Source organism: Camelina sativa, chromosome 3, assembly GCF_030686135.1.
Source record: "Camelina sativa cultivar CO46 ecotype springtype chromosome 3, ASM3068613v1".
In the NCBI taxonomy this organism is placed as follows: domain Eukaryota; kingdom Viridiplantae; phylum Streptophyta; class Magnoliopsida; order Brassicales; family Brassicaceae; genus Camelina; species Camelina sativa.
In genome coordinates, this window is record NC_141882.1 from 8154014 (window position 1) to 8176160 (window position 22147).

General features: G+C 36.4%; 7 protein-coding genes across 9 annotated transcripts; 5 read left to right on the forward strand and 2 right to left on the reverse strand.

Annotated features, from left to right (window-relative positions):
• The first annotated feature begins 21 nt into the window (after nt 1–21).
• On the forward strand, nt 22–2520 carry LOC104776124 (uncharacterized). 2 transcript variants are annotated; one of them, XM_087508690.1, is made up of 6 exons: nt 22–214; nt 358–490; nt 613–651; nt 904–974; nt 1061–1117; nt 1204–2520. In XM_087508690.1, the coding sequence occupies exons 2-6, from the start codon at nt 373–375 to the stop codon at nt 1276–1278; spliced, it is 360 nt and encodes a 119-aa protein (XP_087364816.1). In that variant the 5' UTR covers nt 22–214; nt 358–372; the 3' UTR covers nt 1279–2520. The 2 variants fall into 2 exon arrangements, with proteins under 2 accessions (XP_087364816.1, XP_087364817.1); XM_087508691.1 differs by having other exon boundaries at nt 69–214; nt 361–490.
• Nucleotides 1359–2206, reverse strand: LOC104776123 (uncharacterized). Its single transcript, XM_010500135.3, has one exon. It carries the CDS (start codon nt 2204–2206, stop codon nt 1625–1627), a length of 582 nt encoding a protein of 193 aa, XP_010498437.1. The 3' UTR covers nt 1359–1624.
• A 2824-nt stretch (nt 2521–5344) lies between the features above and the next one.
• LOC104776125 (synaptotagmin-2-like) lies at nt 5345–9204 on the forward strand. Of its 2 annotated transcripts, none has more exons than XR_015595366.1 (11): nt 5345–5683; nt 6071–6169; nt 6297–6347; nt 6512–6635; nt 6728–6948; nt 7035–7109; nt 7211–7287; nt 7378–7624; nt 7713–8063; nt 8160–8535; nt 8780–9204. XR_015595366.1 is itself a non-coding variant. In XM_087508692.1 (11 exons), the coding sequence occupies exons 1-11, from the start codon at nt 5573–5575 to the stop codon at nt 8524–8526; spliced, it is 1617 nt and encodes a 538-aa protein (XP_087364818.1). In that variant the 5' UTR covers nt 5428–5572; the 3' UTR covers nt 8527–8687. The 2 variants fall into 2 exon arrangements, 1 of the variants encoding a protein (XP_087364818.1); XM_087508692.1 differs by lacking the exon at nt 8780–9204 and having other exon boundaries at nt 5428–5683; nt 8160–8289; nt 8396–8687.
• Nucleotides 9205–10188: 984 nt separating this feature from the next.
• Nucleotides 10189–12658, forward strand: LOC104776126 (rac-like GTP-binding protein ARAC4). The gene is made up of 7 exons (XM_010500139.3): nt 10189–10890; nt 11296–11383; nt 11493–11602; nt 11707–11770; nt 11920–11984; nt 12074–12139; nt 12242–12658. The coding sequence occupies exons 1-7, from the start codon at nt 10480–10482 to the stop codon at nt 12338–12340; spliced, it is 903 nt and encodes a 300-aa protein (XP_010498441.2). The 5' UTR covers nt 10189–10479; the 3' UTR covers nt 12341–12658.
• A 266-nt stretch (nt 12659–12924) lies between these two features.
• Nucleotides 12925–14884, reverse strand: LOC104776127 (uncharacterized). The gene is made up of 3 exons (XM_087508695.1): nt 14471–14884; nt 13668–14007; nt 12925–13581 (listed from the first exon to the last, which is right to left on the reverse strand). Exons 1-3 carry the CDS (start codon nt 14549–14551, stop codon nt 13082–13084), a joined length of 921 nt encoding a protein of 306 aa, XP_087364821.1. The 5' UTR covers nt 14552–14884; the 3' UTR covers nt 12925–13081.
• A 248-nt stretch (nt 14885–15132) lies between these two features.
• LOC104756365 (protein FREE1) lies at nt 15133–18968 on the forward strand. Its single transcript, XM_087508693.1, has 10 exons — nt 15133–16393; nt 16661–16747; nt 16839–16970; nt 17070–17201; nt 17350–17415; nt 17505–17615; nt 17820–17912; nt 18021–18054; nt 18138–18205; nt 18640–18968. Exons 1-10 carry the CDS (start codon nt 15371–15373, stop codon nt 18715–18717), a joined length of 1824 nt encoding a protein of 607 aa, XP_087364819.1. The 5' UTR covers nt 15133–15370; the 3' UTR covers nt 18718–18968.
• A 717-nt stretch (nt 18969–19685) lies between these two features.
• LOC104740712 (GDSL esterase/lipase At1g20120) lies at nt 19686–21706 on the forward strand. Its single transcript, XM_087508694.1, has 5 exons — nt 19686–20203; nt 20427–20557; nt 20689–20922; nt 21008–21263; nt 21342–21706. The coding sequence occupies exons 1-5, from the start codon at nt 19804–19806 to the stop codon at nt 21539–21541; spliced, it is 1221 nt and encodes a 406-aa protein (XP_087364820.1). The 5' UTR covers nt 19686–19803; the 3' UTR covers nt 21542–21706.
• Nucleotides 21707–22147: the final 441 nt, after the last annotated feature.

Below are 22147 nucleotides of genomic sequence, written 5' to 3' on the forward strand. Positions count from 1 at the left end.
GGTTTTAAGTAAAAGCCCATTAGGTTTGTGCAATAAATCATAGGTTTCTTCGGTCTTCTCGAGTTCTTGTCTCCGCCCGCCCTTCAATCGTAGTCGCCACCGCCGCGGAAACTGTAAGCACAACTCACTAACTACAGTTGGAACCTTAACTGCTCACTTTTACTACTCGTTCTCTCTTCTCATAAAGTTCAGTAACGTCTCGCCGCAAGTCCAGGTTTTGATTTTTTTATTTTGTTTCTATGTTTTTTATAATTCTACTTTGATTCTATGTAATGTGGGTAGTTCTTAACTATCTAAACTTTTGTGTGTTTGGTCTGTTTTATTCTAATCTCAGCCGTTGCTTCTTTTGCGTTTTAGAAGGTTGTGTCTTAAATGGAGAAGTCGCCGGAAAGTAGTTTCTTGTTCTGTGGTTTGTGTGGGACGATGCTTATCTTGAAATCAACCAAGTCTGCAGAATGTCCACTCTGCCACACAACCCGAAATGCTAATGGTATCAATGATTAGATTCGTGTTAAAAAATTTATATCTGAATTATCCAACAGTTTTGATTCTTAGTTTGGTTGGTTAATCTTATTGTGCTTTTAAACGTCATTCTTTTTTTTTTTTTAATAGAAATCATTGACAAGAAAATAGCTTACACAGTTGCTGCTGAGATATGTGCTTTTCCTTTATTCACCATTGTGGATTCTTGTCTGACTAGTAGTTTTGCTGCATCTTGTAATCTCGCTCTTGATTTCCTAGGGTCCATTGTTATTACTTAATAGACAGTGAACACACACATAGACCTGTGCCTGTTCTGTGTAATTAGTTTCAATGGAGACTGGTTTTGTTATTCTTGGAAGAACCAATATATCCACAAGCCAATATATACAAGTCATGTTCGTTACTCTTTGGATTTTTGCTAGGATATCAGAAGAGAACTTGGAATATCTCTGTTTGGTGAGAAAACGCAGGAAGAAGCTGAGCTACCTAAGGTAGTTTAAGAATACAGATTGATAAACTTATTATCATGCCTTTTTCTTAATCCATGACTTCTGATTTTCATTAATTCTTTTTGCAGATTAAAAAGGCGTGCGAGAAATGCCAGCACCCGGAGCTTGTATACACAACCAGACAGGTAAGTCTAAGCTTTCAAGTTCTTCCTCTTGTCTTCTCTTGTTTCTTTCCAAAGGATATGTTTCACCAGAGTTTCTTGATTTACAGACAAGATCAGCGGATGAAGGACAAACAACATACTACACTTGTCCCAATTGTGGACATAGATTCACAGAAGGTTAACATTGTTATCATCTCCAGCACAGAGAAGACCAGTTTTGTTTCTTACATTGATGTTACAAACTCAATATTCGATGTCATCATCATCAGAAACATATCTTTTTATTAGTCTTCAAATAAAGAACATAAAAATGAAAAATCTATAACCGCCAGGCTATTTTGTGCCAAGAGAGCCTTTATAAAAGTCATGGCTTAACAAATCACACAAAGTAGAGAAGAGTTCTATCAATTTAAAAAAAAACAAGACAGACCCAAGCCCAAATAAAGTATTAAAAAGCCCATAAGCTTGTTTTATTTGTAACATCATCAAACTTTACGTAGCACACACCCACACGGCGACACCACCTTTTCACCGGAGCTGTAAAACTCGCCGGATGTTATCGGTGGCTACCTCGTTTTTCCCAGCAGCTTCGACGTTGCAACGGAGCTTCGGTTTGATCGAAAACCTAGGCATGGGTAAACTACTCGGCGGCGGGGATAATAACATGATCGCTGGACCGGGGTAACCATCAAATCCTTTAGGAAAATCACGCAGATGGTTAGACCGGACCGGAACAGAACCAGTACGAGTCAGTGTCGGTACAGACTCGACGAACTCAACTTTCTTCTTTACAGGAGTTGGTTTGGTCTGAACAACGCAATTGAGAGTAGAGTTGTTGTTGTTGACACGTGGTCGAGAGCTGTTGACGCGTTGCAGAGGAAGAGTTGAGCTGTTGACACGAGGCAGAGGGAGAAGAGGAGGCTGAGAGTAGTAACTAGGTGGCGGGGGATATGCCGGAGAAGATCCCCAAGACGACGTGGGGATAGTCGGAAGAGCCAAACTTCCTCCGGATCTTGAAAGAGAACCACGAGAACTCCTTCTAGGGTTCTTGAATGGTCTCAAACCAGAAACCTGTTTACCCGGTGAACGTTGCACTGCTATTGTTTCCATTGATTAAACTTTTAATTTCTTAAAGTTTTTAAAAAGAGTATTTAATTAATGAAAGATTTAAAACGATGAATCAAAGAAAAACAAGAGAAAGGTATTTTATATGTAACGTTTAAATGGCGACGATCTACCAAATAATACGATCGAAAGCCCTATAATTTGATAGATATTCAAGATTTATGACAAGAGAAAAGAAAAAAAAAAGTTTATAAAAGATGTTAATAATCAAACTTCCATTTAGAAGATCCGAAGGATCGTTCGATAAATTATAAAACTCTCTAAAAGAACCCTAACCTCGAGAGGACAGATGTTGCCAGGCACTGAGCACGGCTGGTTCCTTTTATAATCGAAACCACCAATAATAATGCGAATTTTTAAATGCCATTTTAAAAGTTTTTATTGATTTTTAGACTATAAAATGTCGTGGTTATTAACTTACTAATTAATAACTTATCCATGTTATTATAGCTTCAAGTCAAGTGTACATATACCAATTGCGCAATACAGCACAAGTCCCGGGAAACACTATAGGACGGTCACCGCCGATTGAGTATGAACCGTTGGATCGTAAAATAAGTATTACAATAGCCGCTGAGAGAATCTGAGCCGTGTGATAAGGGATCTTGCTTTAGGCAGATCTTGACCATACACGTCGGTATCATCGGTGGCTTTCTTCCTTGATGACCTCACGTGGAGGGAATGTGTGGGTTCCTAGACAAGTCCATCGTCGTTGATCTTGACACGTGTCGTCATACCAGCCATTCACCGTTGTCGTGAGGATTTCCAAGAATAGGATTGGTCGGCTCTCCTGCATGGTTGCATGTGCCTGCCATAAAAATAAGGGAGAATATTATTACGAAGGAGAGAAGATATCGAATAAGGAGTATTTTATATGGTGGACATTATAATAGAAAGCATCGAGCCTTCGAGGATATCACTACGATATTGTCTATTGCGTAAAGATCAATTATATTAAATTGAATGCAAATGATAGGTATACAATTTTCTTTTCTTTTCCGCAAAACCATTTGAACGACAGATCCCAAAAAAAAAAAAAAAAACTATGCACTGCGAATAAAAAACCTTGGTCCTTGTCATTTTCTTAATGTTGCCATTTGAACGATTGAGCCAATTAGCACTACTAAATCTTTAATAGCTAGGGGGATATTTTATAGTATAAGAGAGATTGAAAGCGTAACTCATAAATGATAGCTAACACTGCTCACGTACAAAGAATTTACTAAATATCACAATCGACCAATCAGTATATAATATCAATATCGTGAATGACGATTCCTCGCTGTAGATCGATTTCTTTTCACAGTGATTTGACTATGTTTGGTTAATAACTTAATATATATAAACGTTTTAAAGCCATCAATATATAGTTCTATGCCATTTTCTTGTAATCTAAATAGGGTTATTGTATATATAACTTGTATGATGATCGCAGCTTTTTCTTAAACCTGTTTTGGCATAATCATGGTTAGGTACGGTCACTCTTTTCTTTTCATCCTTTCGTCTTCTATCTACATTTATTTAATAGTATATCACAGCAAGCATGTTCGGTAGAACTTTGGTTTTATTAGTGGACTTTCATTTTTCAACCAAATAAAATCAAAGTTTAACGCAATTAAATTGCACATAAGTCCAACATTACGAGGTAATATACATAATTTATAATTATGATCGAATTTAATCAGAATCATCTACAGTTTATTAACCCTGTACCATGCATGGTTTTTTTTTTAACTTCGATAATTACTGTATGTAGTGTGGTATTTTCTTACGATTTGTTTTTTTACCGTGATGTACTATATATATATGCATGTTTTTTTTTACAATTTGTTTTTTTACCCTGATATTATTCTTTTTTTTTTTGCTAAAGTGCAAATATCATATATATGAAAAGTTTGCTTTGACAACCTTTACATTTGATATTATTCTAATATGTACTCTTTGATTTTCATATTATTTTTCCTCTTCTTGTTATCTTATTCGATAATAACTTGTATTCCATTCGTCACCGTAAATTCAAAATTCTCCCACATCATAGATATGTAGTTGCTAGCTAGGGTTTATGTGGATTGTGGAGTTAGCACGAGAGTCAGTGCATTGCTACTTTTGGTGTCGCCTTTGGCGGATGACGTGCTCAAGCATGATTATTATTACTTTTCGCACCGACCATATCTAAGTCCACGTTCATTTTATTTTCTTTAAAGAACGTACATAACTTTGTATGCTTTTGTTTTTAGACCTGCTTTTTATGATCCTTTAATTTTGTTTGCTTCCATATTAAGAAATTTAAACTATATGGCTTTCTAAGCATTACACATGGATTATCGAACTTTAATACGCATGTAGCTATGTATATGAAATGATACATCTAATTAGTGCGCTTTATTTATAATTAGAGATTTCTGTTTGAACTCCATATATCATCAGATCTAACTGTTGGTCGAGACTACATATATCGGTACCAAAATAACATTCTTGTGATACCCAGTTATAGATGGATACCGTGTAATGGGAAGGCCTCCCCATCGATATATGAGCTGTTTACTTTCGGGGCATATGTATACTATATCTTAAGGCTTATACACTCATGATTCATCCAATTAGTTTAATCCAAATTACGTTTTAAACCTTTAATTGGTTGAAAGAAAATGTTCTCTTTATAATATGCAACATCATGGTGGAATATATAATTCATTTTCTGTTGGGAAGAAAAGTAAACATTTTATTGGCCAATATATATCATGATTATTTTTATCTACTTTTTTTTTTGTTTTCTAATTCTTTTGGACAAATAAACCCGTTTATTTAAACATATCATGAATTTATACAACTAAAAAAATTTGGATAGCTACGTGGGCAAACAAGAAAGAAAAAAAAGTTACATAAACCATCAGAAGAGAAGATTAATGAGTAAAGCAATGGGGGAAGTTGAAACGAATGTTTTTAATGTAATGGACAAATAATATTGATCCCTTGTAATAAGAAAAGCCCTTATTTGTCGATACTATTGAAACTATTACATATCCCAGCCAAACAAATGGACGTTTCACATAGACTCCGTACATAACGCTCTTGAAATTTTCCTATTCAAAACCGTTTTTTTTTTCCCAACTCTCTAATATCAATTTCTATCAAGTGATAATAGTAATGTTATGTCAAACTCTGTGTGTTTGAGAATTTCTCTTTCTCTAACGTAAATCTATGGCAAGATCAAAAATATTAATTGATATTTAATCTCCTCGATCCTGTTAATAGCGATTTATCTTTGTGGAATTATAATTCTTGCTTTTTCGTGGGTCAAAGAAGGAGAGAGATCCCAAGAGTGAGATTTTGATTTGATTTGATGAAAAAATGGGAATAATCAGCACAATATTGGGTGCGATTGGTTTCGGATTTGGAACAACGATCGGAATTGTCATTGGTTACTACTTGTTCATCTATGTCCAGTCTACTGATGTTCAGGCATCTCTTCGAATCTTCTTAATTCTCGCATCTTTTTTTTTTCAATCATCCATTTTTGTCTGTTTATTACATTTCCGTATTGAACATTTTGTTTGATCCTTTCTTTGAATGCGACAAATCGTGTTAGATTTTTTTTTCGTTCGATAATTCACGTAATGGCCTATGATCCATGTACACAATAATACAATATATCTCAAAAAATCTGCATGCATGAATATACTGACAATATCTTGTTTTGTTTGTTTCTTTTCAATCCTTTTGTGTGTGTGTGTGTGATTTGATCGATTGGGTTCTTAAAACTATAAGGGAAGATTGATATCTTAATAGTTTAATAGTTTTTTTCTAAACATTTGAAGCTAAAATTATCTATACTTGTAATGTGGTCAGGACCCTGAGATCAAGCCACTGGTGGAGTTAGATTCAGAGACTATAGCAAAAATGTTCCCTGAAATACCTTTGTGGGTGAAAAATCCTGATTTTGATCGTGTATGTTTCTCTACAACTTCACAATTTTCTTAATAAATTAATGCTGATATATATATATATATATATATATATATATATATATTATGGTATAATTTCTAACAGAGGTTTTTTTTTTTTTTTTTTGAAGATTGACTGGCTTAACAAGCTCGTTGGCCATATGTGGCCTTATTTGGACAAGGTAAAGTCGTCTTTTCCTTAGCTTCTTCTTAGCTTTCATGTGTGTGTGTGTGTGTTTTTTTTTTTTTTTTTTTTTTAAAAAAAATTCTTTGATCTTCAGTATTCAGTAACTTGTGAAACACTGTTTCTTGTAATTAATGTTTTTTTTTTCTTTTTCTTTTTCAGGCCATTTGTAAGATGGCAAAGTCAATAGCAAAACCCATTATGGCTGAGCAAATTCCAAACTACAAAATCGATTCAGTTGAATTTGAAATGCTCACGTTGGGTTCATTACCACCAACTTTCCAAGGTTTCACCCTGTGTTACTCATAGATAACACATTCTTGTTCTCAAGATTCTTCTTCCCATATGTTTGTTTTTGATTCTCACTATCCTTTGCAGGAATGAAAGTTTATGCAACTGATGACAAAGAAATCATCATGGAGTTGTCAGTGAAATGGGCAGGGAACCCTAATATCATTGTTGTAGCCAAAGCATTTGGGTTAAAAGCCACTGTTCAGGTAGTTGATTTGCTAGTTTATGCTACTCCAAGGATCACTCTGAAGCCATTAGTTCCATCTTTCCCCTGTTTTGCCAACATATTTGTCTCTCTTATGGATAAGGTATAACCCAAAAATTAAAGGAGCAAAACTTTTTTTGTATAATACCTTGCAAAACAAGAGAGTCTAACATGTGATTTCTTATGTAGCCACAAGTCGATTTTGGACTTAAGTTACTAGGTGCAGATGTAATGGCGATTCCTGGCTTATACCGATTTGTCCAGGTATGACTTTTTCAAAGCTGTTTTTGCTTTACCTTCCCATCTAAACAAACATTCTTGTTCAGACCTAAAACTCTGTTTCTTGGAATCACTTCCTATTGTAGGAACTCATTAGAGATCAGGTTGGAAACATGTACCTATGGCCAAAGACTTTGAATGTACAAATAATGGATCCTTCTAAGTAAGTTTTTTTCTTTTTTTTTTTGGGGTCAATGTCTCACTTCTATTGCTCTTACAATATTTGTTAAATGTCAATTTGCACGATCTGCAGAGCTATGAAGAAACCTGTGGGATTGCTTAGTGTGAAGGTCATAAAGGCAATAAAGCTTAAGAAGAAAGATCTATTGGGCGGATCAGACCCTTATGTGAAATTAACACTCTCTGGAGACAAGGTTCCTGGTAAAAAGACAGTTGTTAAACACAGCAATCTGAATCCTGAATGGAACGAAGAATTTGATTTAGTTGTCAAAGAGCCAGAGAGCCAAGAACTACAGCTCATTGTTTATGACTGGGAACAGGTAAAAACCTCTCTTGGTAAATATATATTGGTTTCTTTCAGTAAATATCTGTGGAGATCATTTGCCTAACGTAATTGATATATGTCAGGTTGGAAAACATGATAAGATAGGAATGAATGTGATACCACTAAAAGACCTTACTCCAGAGGAGCCAAAACTCATGACACTTGAGCTCTTAAAATCAGTGGAGCCAAACGAGCCACCTAGCGAGAAATCACGTGGACAGCTAGTTGTGGAGGTCGAATATAAACCCTTTAATGATGATGAGATTCCAGACGACATTGATGATCCAAATGCAGTAGAGAAAGCACCAGAGGGCACACCTTCTGGTGGTGGCTTGCTTGTGGTGATAGTTCACGAAGCTGAGGATCTAGAAGGCAAATATCACACAAATCCTTCTGTTCGTTTGCTATTCAGAGGAGAAGAGCGTAAAACAAAGGTATTAAAACTTCTCTTAAAACTCAAAATCAAAACTTGTGATGAGAAGACATTAAGTCTGAGTGTTGTTGAAACACATTTGGGTTTGATTTTGCAGCGTGTGAAGAAAAACAGAGAACCAAGATGGGATGAAGATTTTCAGTTCCCATTAGATGAGCCTCCCATAAACGATAAGCTTCACGTTGAAGTCATAAGTTCTTCTTCAAGAATGGGTTTGATTCATCCCAAGGAAGAAACAAAACCAGATCGATCACAATTTTTTTTAAATCCCTATTAAAGATTGCATTAAAATCACAACTTTGAGTAAGAATTAAGAACATTTTGATTGATTTCAGGAAACGCTTGGTTACGTGGTCATAAATCTTGGTGATGTGGTGAGTAATCGGAGAATTAACGATAAGTATCATTTGATTGATTCCAAGAATGGTCGGATTCAGATTGAGCTTCAGTGGAGAACTTCTTAGACCTCAAAGGTTCGTGTTTTGTTTAGAGTTCACGAAACAATACCTTTTTTGTTTGGCTTCCTTCCTATGTACGTAAAATTTATAGTTGCATTTTGGTATGACTCGATTTTTAAGCATAATAGGCCTATAAAAACATAATGGGTCTCGTGTAAGCCTTTTTATTCAAATGGGTTTCACAGAAATTACTGTTTTATTTCTTTTGACATTTCTGATTTCTGATTTTTTTTTTGGGCGTTTCTGATTTATTTTGCAGCTTACTGGATTATCAGAAATAGCGATTTTTGTTAAGTTTATTTTTTTCTTTCTCAGAGAATTCTGGTGAGTAGTTTAACGATTTTAATTCATCAAAAATCTAAAATTTTGAATAAAAAAGAAGAAGTGGAGTTAGTTAAAAAAAAAGAAGAGAGATGGTCACTCGTTGGTGAATAGTTTGGTAAGCTACTAAAGCTTAACTTCTTTGATATCATGATTTGGTTATAAATCATCATAATGTCTATGATCTTATGAATCATTTTTGTTTTTTTTCTTTCTTGCACATGTTTGTTTTTGTTGCTGTATTAGAAAAAGAAAGAAAATTTGAACAAATTACAACACTCATTTGATATATAATATTTGTACTCCTAAATTTCAGAACTGAACTCATAAGGCAAACTCAATATATGTTTCGTTTTTTTACCAGCAAAATATAAATATGCTTGGACTGAAAAAGTTAAAGATAGCACATGATGCTCAATTAGCGACTAAATTAAGAATCATCAAATTAGACAATAATTAAAACAAGCCTACCATCTGGTGTGATTATGATTAAGGTGATGGGACAATCAATTACGTGGACGATCGTTATTGGTTAATTTTAGTTAGAGTTGGGCACGTCCCATTGGACCTCTCCTCACCTATGTTTCATAAGCCGAAGGGGATCGAAAAGAGAAAATATTTAGGAATCGTGCAGGCACGTTCTTGAAAGAGTGAGTAAGAGTTGCCAAATCCAATGATTATAGATTACATTCATGCCTCTCTCCGTATTTTGCTATGCTATAAAAGTCTCCCTCGTTCTCGTATCTCATCATCTTTGTTTCTTCTTGCTATACTTTAAAACGTATATCTTAGTTTTTAGATCATTTGAATTGACCTCCCTTCATATATATTAATGACACACGAGAGACTTATATCAGTAATTTTTGTTTTAAAAAAAAGAGATTTAGGATATGGCAGTTGTAGAAGTTGGGAATGGGAGTCTTAATATATATAACCTAATTCGCTAAACTAAACAAAATTTGGTCATTGTGAGACGTTTAAAAATATATCACCAACTACTACTTGTACGGTGATAAAAATTTTTATCGATAAATGGTTCAAGTAAAGATAGATAACAACTTTAGTTGTTGTAATGGTGAATTGGCAAACTTTTATAGAACTCCTCTATGTTGTTTTGGTAGGTGTCAGTGTCAAGACTTAAGAGGATAAGATGGATTAGCAATAAATTTACCAATATGATTGGTCTGAGGTTAAATAATAAAACTTCAATAACTAAAAAAAAATAAAAAAAGATGGTTTTGTAAAACTACTGGTTTAAGTCGTCTAATGCAAAAAAAAACCATAAAGTTTATGATGCTAAAACTCGGAAGACACCATAAATACTAGTCTCAAAACTTCCATGTGGTTGATTAGGACATGAAACATCAACAAAATTATAAGATGATGTCTGTGTTATATAAGGTGACTTAAATATTGTAAAAATGGTTAAGAAAACAAAGAGATAATACAAAAAAAAAACATTCATGACATTTGTATTTTTCTTTTGTTTTTTGTTTTTTTTTTAATAAAACGCACAGATCTTCATTTCAAAATTCAAAAATCAGTGACATAAAAGAAAGGAGAGATATTCAAATTTGAAAAGAAAAAGAATAAAAATGAAAAAGAAAAAAATTAAAATAATAAGAGGAGTGAGTGTATATGATGATATTGATAAGGGAGGTGTTGTTGTTGTTGTTGGTTTGGTGTACTCTTAGCTGTCTCTTCTTCTCCTCTCCTCAAAGAGTTGTTGTTGATATATTTGTAGAGTCCCCCGCCCCCTCCTCCTATAGGCTCAACTCATCTTCTCAAAGTCATCAATCAATCAACCGCCAAAAACATTCTTCTTCTTCTTCTCTCTCTCTCTTCTCATCGATTTTTGAATTTGGGGGATTTTTTATCACAAGCTTGCGAGCGAGAAATGTCGAGGAATTGAAGAAGCAACAAAGAAAGGGGATCGATCTTGCGGCGGAGATGAGCGCGTCAAGGTTCATAAAGTGTGTAACCGTCGGAGATGGTGCCGTCGGAAAAACCTGCATGCTCATTTCTTATACTAGCAACACTTTCCCTATTGTATGTAAATCTCTCTCTCGATCTCTCTCTTTTGTTTCTATTTTCTTCTATCTTTGTTTTGAGCTCGTCGCCCCGATACTAGATAGATTATAGTGAATCCACTCGAAGAACCTTTTTGGAATTATGGTGGATTCACAAGTTCAAATCAATTTGTCCATGTTTTGTTTGCAAGGTCATCTGCAAAATTAAATTTCAAATTTGGTGTTTAGATTGCTGCAATTTAGGTCTTCTCATACAAGAATTCAAAAATCATGTCTTCCTGTTACGAGCTGTATACTACAAGTTGATCAATTTCTCGTAGAGAACTTTTGCTGATTCTGAGAATTTATTTAGCCTCTTAATATGTTTGTTTGAACATTTTGAAAATCTAGTATTGATCCTTTGTGATTGGTTTGCACTTTGCAGGATTACGTTCCAACTGTTTTCGACAACTTCAGTGCTAATGTGGTTGTTGATGGCAACACTGTCAATCTTGGATTGTGGGATACAGCCGGTAATTCATTATTTTTGAATACTTTGTTTCATCATTGGGAATTTTTCTTTCTTTTGTTTCGGGTGGTTCTTGACTTTGTTTGTGTGTTTGTGGTGTTCTCCCAAAACAGGTCAAGAAGACTACAACAGGTTACGACCTCTGAGTTACCGTGGTGCCGATGTTTTCATTCTTGCTTTCTCTCTCATTAGCAAGGCTAGCTATGAGAATATTGCCAAGAAGGTCTTTCCCTCTTTTTTTTTTTTTTTTGCTTATTATCCAATACAGTATATATAACTTGTCATGAGTGAAATTAAATCTGATTTTTTTTTTTTTCCCTCTTTCAGTGGATTCCTGAGCTCAGGCATTATGCTCCCGGTGTTCCCATTATCCTCGTTGGAACTAAACTCGGTAATTTTTTTAACTCTTTCCTGACTTGAACTAATAATCATTTGTTTTGACTAAGTTTTGTTCATGCATATCTTTCGACTCCAACAAAGTTTTTCATACAAAATTAGTATTGTCATGAGGGATTTTTAAATTCTGTCTGGTATTTGCAGACCTTCGAGATGACAAGCAATTCTTCATAGATCATCCAGGTGCAGTGCCAATTACTACAAATCAGGTACTTCATTTCTTAAACTGATAGTCTCACACTCTCACCATGATTGGTTGTTGATGGATTATTATCTAAGGCTGTTATGAATGATTCAGGGAGAGGAACTGAAGAAACTGATTGGATCTGCTGTCTACATTGAATGTAGTTCTAAGACACAGCAGGTATACGTAACAAATTGCTTTTTTTTTTGTTTCTACTGTTTGCATAGATTCTTGTTAAGAGGCTGACATTGTTTTTCTTTTTTCGTTTTGGGGTTTCTGCAGAATGTGAAGGCAGTGTTTGATGCAGCCATAAAAGTGGTGCTTCAGCCACCAAAGCAGAAAAAGAAGAAAAAGAACAAGAACCGATGCGTGTTCTTGTGATGAAAACAATCACTAAGACTAGGTAAACAACTAAAAAGAAGAAGAAGAAGAAGATGATTTTCAACTATTTGATTCGTCCCCAATTTAATATGATAGCTTCGACATGAAGGGAGACATTTCGGGTAGCTTTTTGTATAGTTGCTAAAATGAGCTGTGTTGTTGTGTCTTTTACTCTTTGCTGGTGAATCATTTGAGTTCACTGAGTAAGAGAGTTGGTGTGTTCTACTCTTGCTATGTAGACTAATCTCTCTTTTGTTCTTGATGGGGATCATTTTGTATAAACATATGAATCTAATTACTATTGCCTTTTGTTTTCAAGCTGTTCTCTTCTTCTGTCCCCCATTTGTAGATGCACTTGATCTGATTTAGATTTATGATTGGGATCTTTCCACAGATGGATGATCAACTATATAATGAAGCAATTTGGCAACTCTTACTGTCAACTTATTTTCCAGTACATTCAAGAAGACCTAACTGCTTTCAAGCCATCCTATTGTAATGGTTGCTCAGGCTGCACAGTTAATTGAGACGGCTGTAATTTACCCAATAGCTTCCAGCTGTAGAAATTTATGTAGCAGATTATATAAGTCGAAAGTATAATCTATTATTAGTTTCAAAATTACAGAGATCTTGAAGTATTATATAGATCACTGTGATTGTTACAATTAGTTATGTACAAGCTAAGGGCTAAGGCTAAGCTCTAGTCATAACAGCTGAAAAAACAACAAAACAATTTGGGAATTAAAACGGGACTGTATATGGTAATGCAAAAATTCCGACTTCAGACAAAAACCGAGCTCTAGGAAAAGAAGAACAATCTTCTCCTGAAGTCTGCAAGTTGATGATCATGTCTTCATCACTCTTGATAGAAGCTTTGGAAGAACCTTGCCGACTTGTTCCAAAAAGCCAGTCATCGCTGTTGCTATTATCCTCCTCCAAGGACAGACAAGGAGGAACCCATCCATCAAATAATGAACTGTACCGAGATTCTTTGCTCTTCTTATGTTTCTTTCTCTTCTTTGATTCAGAAGGAATTGTAATCTTGTCACTCTCAAGTGAGCTTGAGAGCAGATTCACATCATGGTCGCAGGTCTTTGGAAGAAAGACAGAACTTGGTACCTCGATGAGTCTCTCAGTCCCTGAAGTGGAGCAAACACGATCCTCTTGAGGTACAAACTCAGTTTCTTTTGGTTTCTTTAAAACAAAACGTATCCGGAGTGGGTTACCAGATACAGGCGCAGCTGCAAATCATCAAATGTATAAAACTTCAGCACATGTAACAAAATGCAAGAATCAGAAAACTGAACAATCAAGAAAAAACACAAACCTTTAATTTGACTCTCAACAACAGCAGGAGAAGTTTCCCTGCTTCTCTTCCTACTGTTCTGACTACCATCAGACAAATAACCAATCTGATGAAGCTGCTCATGTTCTTCCGTCAAACAACTCTTCTCAAGCTGTTCAGACTCATCCGAGACTTGCTTGGCTGGGATATATAGTTTAAGGGACTTCTTCGCAAGCTGTTCAGACTCGTCCGAGACTTGCTTCGCAGGGAAATATAGTTTAAGGGACTTCTTCTCATCCTTTACTTTCTTTTCTTTCTTATCTTTCGTTTTCTCCTTCTTCTCTTTCCGATGCACCTTTTGAGAGACTATTTCTCTTTCGATCTTTATAATCCATCAGAATAAAGGATTTAGACTAGAGGAAGGATTTATCAGGTAACAACCAGAAACCCATATACGTGGGTAACATTATTCATTCAATCATAAAACAAACAAAACGTTAACAAGTCAAAACACATATCTACAACACGTCTTTATAGTTGACTATACGATTCAAAGACCAAGACCAAAACCAAACAACATACATGTTTACACGATATCGTTACATAATAATAATAGGGAATTCAATAAGCTAAATCATGAATTGGCTATAGAGTAAATTCATAGATCTATGACTACAGTTATATAACAAATCAGTAACTTATATGCAACCTAACCATTGAACTACAAAGAGGATATTATCATCATCAGGAAAATTATAAATCCGGCCGAACATAGAAAAGCTATGTTCATATGGAGAACTGAAGACGGTGCGAATCAATCACAAGAACTTGAGTGCTCGACGAACCTTAGTCGATTCGACCAAGTTCTGACTGTTCGCCCAGTTCCTCGCATACACAGGCGGTGGGGTTGTGAAATAACGCGACATCTTTAATTTTTCTTTTCTTTCTTCTTTCTCTCTCTCTCAGATCGAATCTAATAACGGACAAGAAAACAGACAGGAAGTAATCGAATTCGGACAGAACTAATCGAACCTAAGGTAGGGTTCCAGATCCACGCGTACGGAACCTTCTTTGGGGCACGTAATCAAATCGAAATCGAAGCGGGGGTAGACGGAGAAGGGAACCCTAATTTTTTTTTTTTGCCTTCGACGAGAGAAAGAGAAGGTGATAAAACCAATTGCGGTTGAGAAAATAAAGGGTCAGGGGTAAGGTCCTATTTAAAGACGCGTGAAACACTCAGATCCGCCGACTCGGCCTATGCTTACGTTTTTGTGAAGAATCAATGTGAAAACCCTAATTTTTTTAAAGGGCTATTTCCGTCATTATCTTCTCCGTGAAGCTCGGTCCGAGATTGCTACGTCATCTGAAAGCCCCCCTTTTTTCTATATCCTTTTGCGTCTTTCTTACTCTTAACATTATTATTGGGCTTAACAAACTTAAAAGCCCAATAATCTATCCCAAAGCCCAACATAACTCGCTTAATCCGACTTGGTATCTCGACACTTGCATAGAAAAAAAAAAACACAGCAATCACGCGTTAAACCATATCTTACTTCTAATCAACGGCTCATCGTAACGCCACGTGTATTCAAATAAATATTACAAAAGTTCGCGACACATACAATGCTTCCCGTACCAAATATTCCCTTGACTCGATCTGTCTTTCATCTTCTTCTTCGTCGTCATCGTTTCCTCCTCTTCCGATCGAACCATCGCCGACGTAAACTCAAATCACCGATTCAACGATGCAACAGGGAGATTACAATCCGTACTATCACAACCAGTACTCTCAATTTCAAAACCCTACCCCAAATCCTATTCCTAACCCCAATCCCAATCCCTCTCCGCCGGCGCCAATAGCCGCTGCCCCCACCGATCTTTCTCGGAACACGTACGCATCAGCGCCACCGTTCACAGGCGGTTACGGTTCGAACGATTACTCTAACTATTCACAGAATTACACTCCGTATGGGCAAAACTCTTCTGATCATGTCCCTCCTTCAGCTCCTTCCTTCACTCCACCATCACAACCGCCTCCTCCTTCTCCTCCGTCCGTAAACCCTAATTCATATTCTAATTTCAACCAACCGCCTCCGCCCACGAATCATCCACCACCTCTATCATCTTACGGATCATTTGATTCTACCGCACCGTATCAGCAATCCACCACCACGCAACCGACGTATTACTCACCGTATGATCAGCATCAGACCACTGGCTATTCTCATGCGCCTCCTCCTTCATCTGCGCCTGCGCCTTCTCCGAATCCTAATCCTGCGCCTTACTCATCATCCTTGTACTCTGCACCTCCTTACACTGGTGGAGGATCATCCGTACCTCCTTCGTACGAGAAACCGTACGACAAGCCTGTGAAGTTTGATCAATCTGGTTATGGCGGTTACGAGCGGAGCAGATCAGATTTAGGATCTGATTTATATGGGAAACGATCTGATAGCGGAGGTTATCCCTCTTTTGATGATTCTTCATATGGCGATGGCGTATATGCTTATGAAGGAGGCAAAGTTGAGCCATACGGTTCTCGTGGAACTGCACCGAAATCGTCCAATTCGACATTGTTCGATGATTATGGACGATCCATTAGCTTCTCATCAGGGAGAGAGTCCTCTGTTAGCTCGAATTCTGCTAAGATCGTGAGAGCTGTCCCCAAGGCTGATGTACAGGAAGATTCCACTGGTGGTGTTCAGAAGTTTCGTGTCAAATTGTTGGCTGAGACTTACGGACAAACCACAACAGATGTTCTTTGCCAGGTAATCTCCCCAATCCAAGTTCCCTTAATCTTACTAAAACTCAATGATTGTGATCATTTAGACGGATGTGAGAATTATGTAGACTCCGTACTCGTATTACTACAAGTTGAATGGATCATAAATATAATTTTCAATGGTAATGGGATTTTTTGAAGTTCATGCAAGGAGGAACAAAAACTTGTTTACTCTGCTTTTAGTTTAAGCTTATGGGGTTTTTTGTAACCCAAACTGTTTTTAGTTAATCCGCTACCTGATTTGTGCTAGCAGATTGGTTTAGATGGTCTCCGTATGCTTGATCCAAGTACTAGCCGAACTTTGAGGATATATCCTCTTGAGAACATCACAAGATGTGAAGTAAGAATACGATCTACCTTCTTTTTAAGACTTAAGTTGTCCCATTTTCGTGGCTGGAAGTCTTATATCTATTTTAAATATTTTCTTTCAGAAACTAGATTCTTCTATTTTGGCTTTCTGGTCGAAGACTCCGGTAGACATTGATGCTAAACGTATCAGACTGCAATCAAATAGTTACACCACCAACACCCTTCTGGACACAGTGACCGCTGCAATGTTTCAGGTTCATAAACCGACTAGTTTTATATTTCTTAACTCTATGTGCCAATTCTATCATGATTTCCTTTTACTAATCTGATGTTTGTCTGTTGGTGGGTTTTAGGCCAAGGAGATTGGCGGAAGTAGCAGGCCTCCTGCCTCTGCAAAACTGGTTGAACAATCTGCTGAGAAGAAAAAAGGATTGGGTGATTGGATGAACATTATAAAGCCTGTAAACGAGGAGAAAGATCATTGGGTATGATTTTTTTTTTTGTTTTGTTGGAAAAAAACATAACTCTCTTTAGTAAAAGTAAAAGGCTAGGGTAGTAGTTGCATCCTTATTCTTATTGTACTTGCTTTGTTGTGGTTATATTGTTCTAACTCTATGTTATTTTTGCTGTCAGGTCCCTGATGAAGCTGTATCTAAGTGCACATCATGTGGGTCAGATTTTGGTGCATTTATACGAAGGGTATTATTTTCCCGCCATTTACAATCTTAATTAAGTTCTTGGCCATATTGGAACTCACAAACCTTATGGATTTTTATTTTATATTTCAGCACCACTGCAGGAACTGTGGTGACGTCTTCTGTGACAAGTGTACTCAAGGCAGGATTGCTCTCACTGCTGAGGAGAATGCTCCCCAAGTCCGTGTTTGTGACCGGTGCATGGTATGCTTATCCATCTACTCATTTTTATTTAAGTTGTGGAATAACGTTCCATGAATTCGTGAGAATGTGTTGATCTAGCTTTATCATGGAGAACCTTGGTTATTTGTTCTGGTTTAAAAGTGAATCTGTATTGGTATCTTGTCTTTTATGCCTTTCAGTTCAAAAAGTCTGACTGCTCATGTGAATCTGTTTCTGAATGTGCAGGCAGAAGTGTCACAAAGGTTGAGTAATGCCAAGGAATCCGCTAGCAGGAACGCGAACGCGCAGAGCCATGAGGACCTCGCTAGGAAGTTACAGGTGGGCTAATCTTCCTGGGTTCTTTATAAGTTTAAAGATTTACAAGTTTAGTTAGTATCTGGCACAAATTGTGTAGTTGTTTTCTGATGGCGGATATGTTTGATACAGGAGGAAATGGAGAGAAACCGCAAGTCTTCATCTGGTAATTCACCACATACTTCATGCTTTTGGTAATCGTTTCTGGTATTTTATGGATACTGACAATGATAGGAATGATCATAACAGGTTCGAGGGAAGGATCCGGAAGGCGGATGAAAGAAGTAGCTTGTCCAACATGCACAGTGCACTTACAGGTTAGATCCTTAGTCTTTCTTTGTATGATATTGGGACTCTATAGAATAAGTAAAACAGGGGGGTCCTCATAGTATAATCACTTGTGTCGGTGTGTATGATCATCTTGCAAATATATTGACGAAATAGAATAGTTAGATGAGTTTTGATGTCTTACCATGCATCTATGAGCTCTCTTTATCTGACATAATTTTAGGACTCACCTGTTAAGTTTCTTTATTCATAAAGGCGAGGATAAAACTGTTACTCGTGCGAGCCCTACTATTAAGCAGCTAGGTTGATGTGACTGTATTAAAATTGGATCATGGAGATTGTCGCTTAATCTTGTGAACAGTTTAGTTCATGCAAGTTGTAAATTTGACGTTGGCTTGTTTGTAGAGTCTCCTGATAAACATCTATATATGCGATTATGAGAGTAATGCCATTTAAATTTCAGGTCCAAGTTCCAATCTCAGGATCAGAGACCATCGAGTGCGGAGTTTGCCAAAACCCTTTCCTCGTTAGCGCGCATTGATCTTCCAACCCACTTTTTTTGCTTGACATATACATATATATCAATTAAAATTATGGGGTTTGGTCATTTGGTTATTGAATTGTGTTGGATCACACCAAAATAAGTTCTTGTCCTGTCTCATGTGGATGTTGTTTCCCCTTTGTGTGTATATGAAAGTCTTTTGAGTGATGAACTATATGCACGCTGTTGTCTCCCTGATGACTGATTGAATTTACTTGTCAGACCTCCAATGTCATTACTCGCTGCTTCAATTTCTCTGACCACTAACATGTAGTCCAGTCAGTTCGTTGTTCATTATCCATTTTACTACCATGATATGAAATTATGGTGGTGATCATGGTGGCACCGTGGAAATGAATTAAGTGCTACAAAAAGTCCATAAATCTTAATTTGATATTAGTAAGATGGTGGTTTTTCGTGGGTAATTTCCAGTTTTAAGTGATTTTTGGATCGATCGGAGCAACATTAACTCTACTCCTTGTACAATAATGAAACAGAGCGGATCACACTGGACACTGCAACAGAGCTGTTGTACTTTCAGTTTCAGCATGCATTGTCGGTCCATTTCCCAAGTACACAATAAGAATTTTGACTAGGTTCATGTCCTGTTTCAAGCTGACCTGGTCTTCTTGCATTGTATTTGCAAATCCTCCGACTGGAATCAATTAGTGCTACAGTGGTGTTACTAAACTTTCAAGCTTTCGTTCCATATTCAATTTATTAGATTAGGTTAAGTATTAGCAAACGTTTCAAAAACCCGATACTTGTTCTTCCTCAGGCTCGTGGTTGTACTTGTTCGAGTTGTTATTGGTAGAAACTGTGTTCTTATAGTTTAGCTAGTATGATGAATTGAGAATGAAAGTAGTTAGTGGATTACTGAATTTAAGGAAAGTTCAAAGTGTGTGAATGAGAAGAAGCCATGAGAGACAAGTTTCATCTTCTTATAACCATCTAAACCACATGCTTCTGTCCGCTTTTTTTTCTTTTCTTTTCTTTTCTTTTCTTTCCGAGTAAAAACACTTTGGCTACTTAAATTTGACAACTCTTTTTTTTCTTCTTATCAGACATTAAGAACATATAGCGAGCATGTTGCAAGATACTGTGGTTTCTTGTTCTTGTTCTTTTTCTAGTTCGAAACTATCTCGATGTGTTTTGTTTATCTCACTATTTTTTACCTTCTTCTTGGCAATGCATACTTCAGCACATCGCTTACAGCGAGTTCCAAATCCAGGACCTTCCCCTGCCCCTACACCAAAGCCAAAGCCAGGTCCTAGTCCAGGGCCAGCCCCTGAACCAGCGCCACCTAAGGCACATAACATGACGTTTCCGGCTATATTTGCCTTTGGGGATTCGATCTTAGACACAGGAAATAACGATTACATTATGACATTGATCAAAGCTGATTTCCTCCCCTATGGCATGAATTTTCCAGATGGAGTTCCCACCGGCAGATTTTGCAACGGAAAAATTCCTTCTGATTTTATAGGTGACTTGCTAGCCTCCATGTCTTTTATCATCATATCATGATGTGACTAAACATATCAACTATATAGACATACAAAAACTATTCATGCTTCTATATCTAAGTAGGCTCCTATGTAAATGAATATATTTACTCTTAACTAGACAATGTTGCTGAAGATAATATAACTTTTCCATGTATATTTTCATCTTACGAAAGTTGGTTTTTCTGTTTCTGAATTTCACAGCGGATTATTTAGGAGTTAAACCAATTGTACCGGCATATTTGAGACCGGGACTGACCAAGGAAGATCTCCTCACTGGTGTATCCTTTGCTTCGGGTGGTTCTGGCTTCGATCCTTTGACACCTATCGTAGTAGTAATAACGTCAATTCTTTGTTTTTTATATCCTTCATTATTTTATTATTGGTTTAATTACCTCCTTCATTATTAATATTTCCATTTGATTTGATTTGGTTTTAAACGTGCTATCAATGTTATTATATGTAGAGTGCAATACCTATGTCAAAGCAGTTGACATACTTTCAAGAATACATAGAGAAAGTGAAAGGCTTTGTGGGAAAAGAGAAAGCTGAGCACATAATATCTCAAGGCCTAGCCATTGTGGTAGCGGGCAGCGACGATTTGGCCAATACCTATTATGGTGAACATTTAGAAGAATTCTTGTATGACATTGATTCATATACCACTTTTATGGCTAACTCTGCTACAAGTTTTGCTATGGTATGTGAATCTAATCCTCTGATCCAATTGTTGATATGAGCTAGTAAATCAATCCTAATTAATATGAGTTTAAATATATTGGCAGCAACTTTATGAATCAGGTGCAAGAAAAATAGGATTCATTGGTATTTCTCCCATCGGGTGTATACCGATACAGAGAACCTCAAGAGGAGGACTTCGAAGAAAGTGTGCTAAAGAACTAAACTTTGCAGCTCAGCTTTTCAATTCCAAACTCTCCACAAGTTTGAATGCATTGGCTAGAACCTTGCAAAACACCACGTTGGTGTATATTGACATCTACGCTGCTTTCGATGATATGATTCAAAACCCCAAAAAATATGGTAATCATGCTCAACTGCTAACTCTTCAATGGTGTTTTTTGTGAGAATGAGTTTTTTTTTTCTTTTGAATTTTTGCAGGATTTGATGAGATTGATAGAGGATGTTGCGGGACGGGGCTATTTGAATTAGGTCCGCTTTGCAATAAATTTACATCACTTCTTTGCAAGAATGTGTCTTCATATATGTTTTGGGACTCTTACCATCCAACTGAAAGAGCTTATAAGATCTTAAGCCAAAAGTTTGTAGAGAATGACATGGGACCTTTCTATGAAAAATAAATGTAAATTTAAGATAAACATATTTGATGATGTTTGAGATAGATTAATTTGGCTAAGTAAAAGTAATTTAAAGATGCCTCATTCAAATTAATGTATTAAAACATGATTATTATTGTATTATACATATAGATTGACATGGATCAGAAATACAGTTGGTTTCCTAAAGATTGATATTATGTGTTCTTCTACAATAACCGGACGAATAAAACCCAAAAAGAATATTAAAAACAGTGTAAATTGCTGTTATATTGTGTGATGAATTTGACCGAATCATAACACCTTCTTCTTGTTTCACTTGATCGAATCGAATCCATCTCATTCCAACAAAGAGGGAGAGAAAAAAAAATGATTGGTGGAAACAAAATTTTAACTAAAATATATTTTAGATCATATGCTATTGCCAACGAAAGTCTAAAATAAAACCAATCCACTAGGAACTTCTCACAATCTCACCCTCCGACACAGTCGCATTTTCTATCATCATCTTTTGGAATTGAGTTACAAAATTTTGTGGGAAGCTGTTTATATACATTATGTAGCCATATGATCTAACTAGTTACTCTGCCATCTGATAACCTTTTGTTGTTTAGGTCAAAGATAGTGAAG

Bases quoted from the DNA above. Each gene is read 5' to 3' on its own strand.
- LOC104776127 (XM_087508695.1), bottom strand. From the start codon at position 14,551: ATGTCGCGTTATTTCACAACCCCACCGCCTGTGTATGCGAGGAACTGG. The intron at 14,008-14,470 runs GTTCGTCGAGCA...TGGATTATAAAG, and splicing joins ACTTGGTCGAATCGACTAAG to ATCGAAAGAGAAATAGTCTC. The intron at 13,582-13,667 runs GTTTGTGTTTTT...GATGATTTGCAG, and splicing joins TGTTGAGAGTCAAATTAAAG to CTGCGCCTGTATCTGGTAAC.
- LOC104740712 (XM_087508694.1), top strand. From the start codon at position 19,804: ATGTTGCAAGATACTGTGGTTTCTTGTTCTTGTTCTTTTTCTAGTTCG. The intron at 20,204-20,426 runs GTGACTTGCTAG...TGAATTTCACAG, and splicing joins AATTCCTTCTGATTTTATAG to CGGATTATTTAGGAGTTAAA. The intron at 21,264-21,341 runs GTAATCATGCTC...GAATTTTTGCAG, and splicing joins TCAAAACCCCAAAAAATATG to GATTTGATGAGATTGATAGA.
- LOC104776123 (XM_010500135.3), bottom strand. From the start codon at position 2,206: ATGGAAACAATAGCAGTGCAACGTTCACCGGGTAAACAGGTTTCTGGT.
- LOC104776124 (XM_087508690.1), top strand. From the start codon at position 373: ATGGAGAAGTCGCCGGAAAGTAGTTTCTTGTTCTGTGGTTTGTGTGGG. The intron at 975-1,060 runs GTAGTTTAAGAA...TTCTTTTTGCAG, and splicing joins AAGAAGCTGAGCTACCTAAG to ATTAAAAAGGCGTGCGAGAA. The intron at 1,118-1,203 runs GTAAGTCTAAGC...CTTGATTTACAG, and splicing joins TTGTATACACAACCAGACAG to ACAAGATCAGCGGATGAAGG.
- LOC104756365 (XM_087508693.1), top strand. From the start codon at position 15,371: ATGCAACAGGGAGATTACAATCCGTACTATCACAACCAGTACTCTCAA. The intron at 17,202-17,349 runs GTATGATTTTTT...TTTTGCTGTCAG, and splicing joins ACGAGGAGAAAGATCATTGG to GTCCCTGATGAAGCTGTATC. The intron at 17,416-17,504 runs GTATTATTTTCC...TTTATATTTCAG, and splicing joins TTGGTGCATTTATACGAAGG to CACCACTGCAGGAACTGTGG.
- LOC104776125 (XM_087508692.1), top strand. From the start codon at position 5,573: ATGGGAATAATCAGCACAATATTGGGTGCGATTGGTTTCGGATTTGGA. The intron at 7,288-7,377 runs GTAAGTTTTTTT...CACGATCTGCAG, and splicing joins CAAATAATGGATCCTTCTAA to AGCTATGAAGAAACCTGTGG. The intron at 7,625-7,712 runs GTAAAAACCTCT...GATATATGTCAG, and splicing joins TTGTTTATGACTGGGAACAG to GTTGGAAAACATGATAAGAT.
- LOC104776126 (XM_010500139.3), top strand. From the start codon at position 10,480: ATGATGATATTGATAAGGGAGGTGTTGTTGTTGTTGTTGGTTTGGTGT. The intron at 10,891-11,295 runs GTATGTAAATCT...TGCACTTTGCAG, and splicing joins CTAGCAACACTTTCCCTATT to GATTACGTTCCAACTGTTTT. The intron at 11,603-11,706 runs GTCTTTCCCTCT...TCCCTCTTTCAG, and splicing joins ATGAGAATATTGCCAAGAAG to TGGATTCCTGAGCTCAGGCA.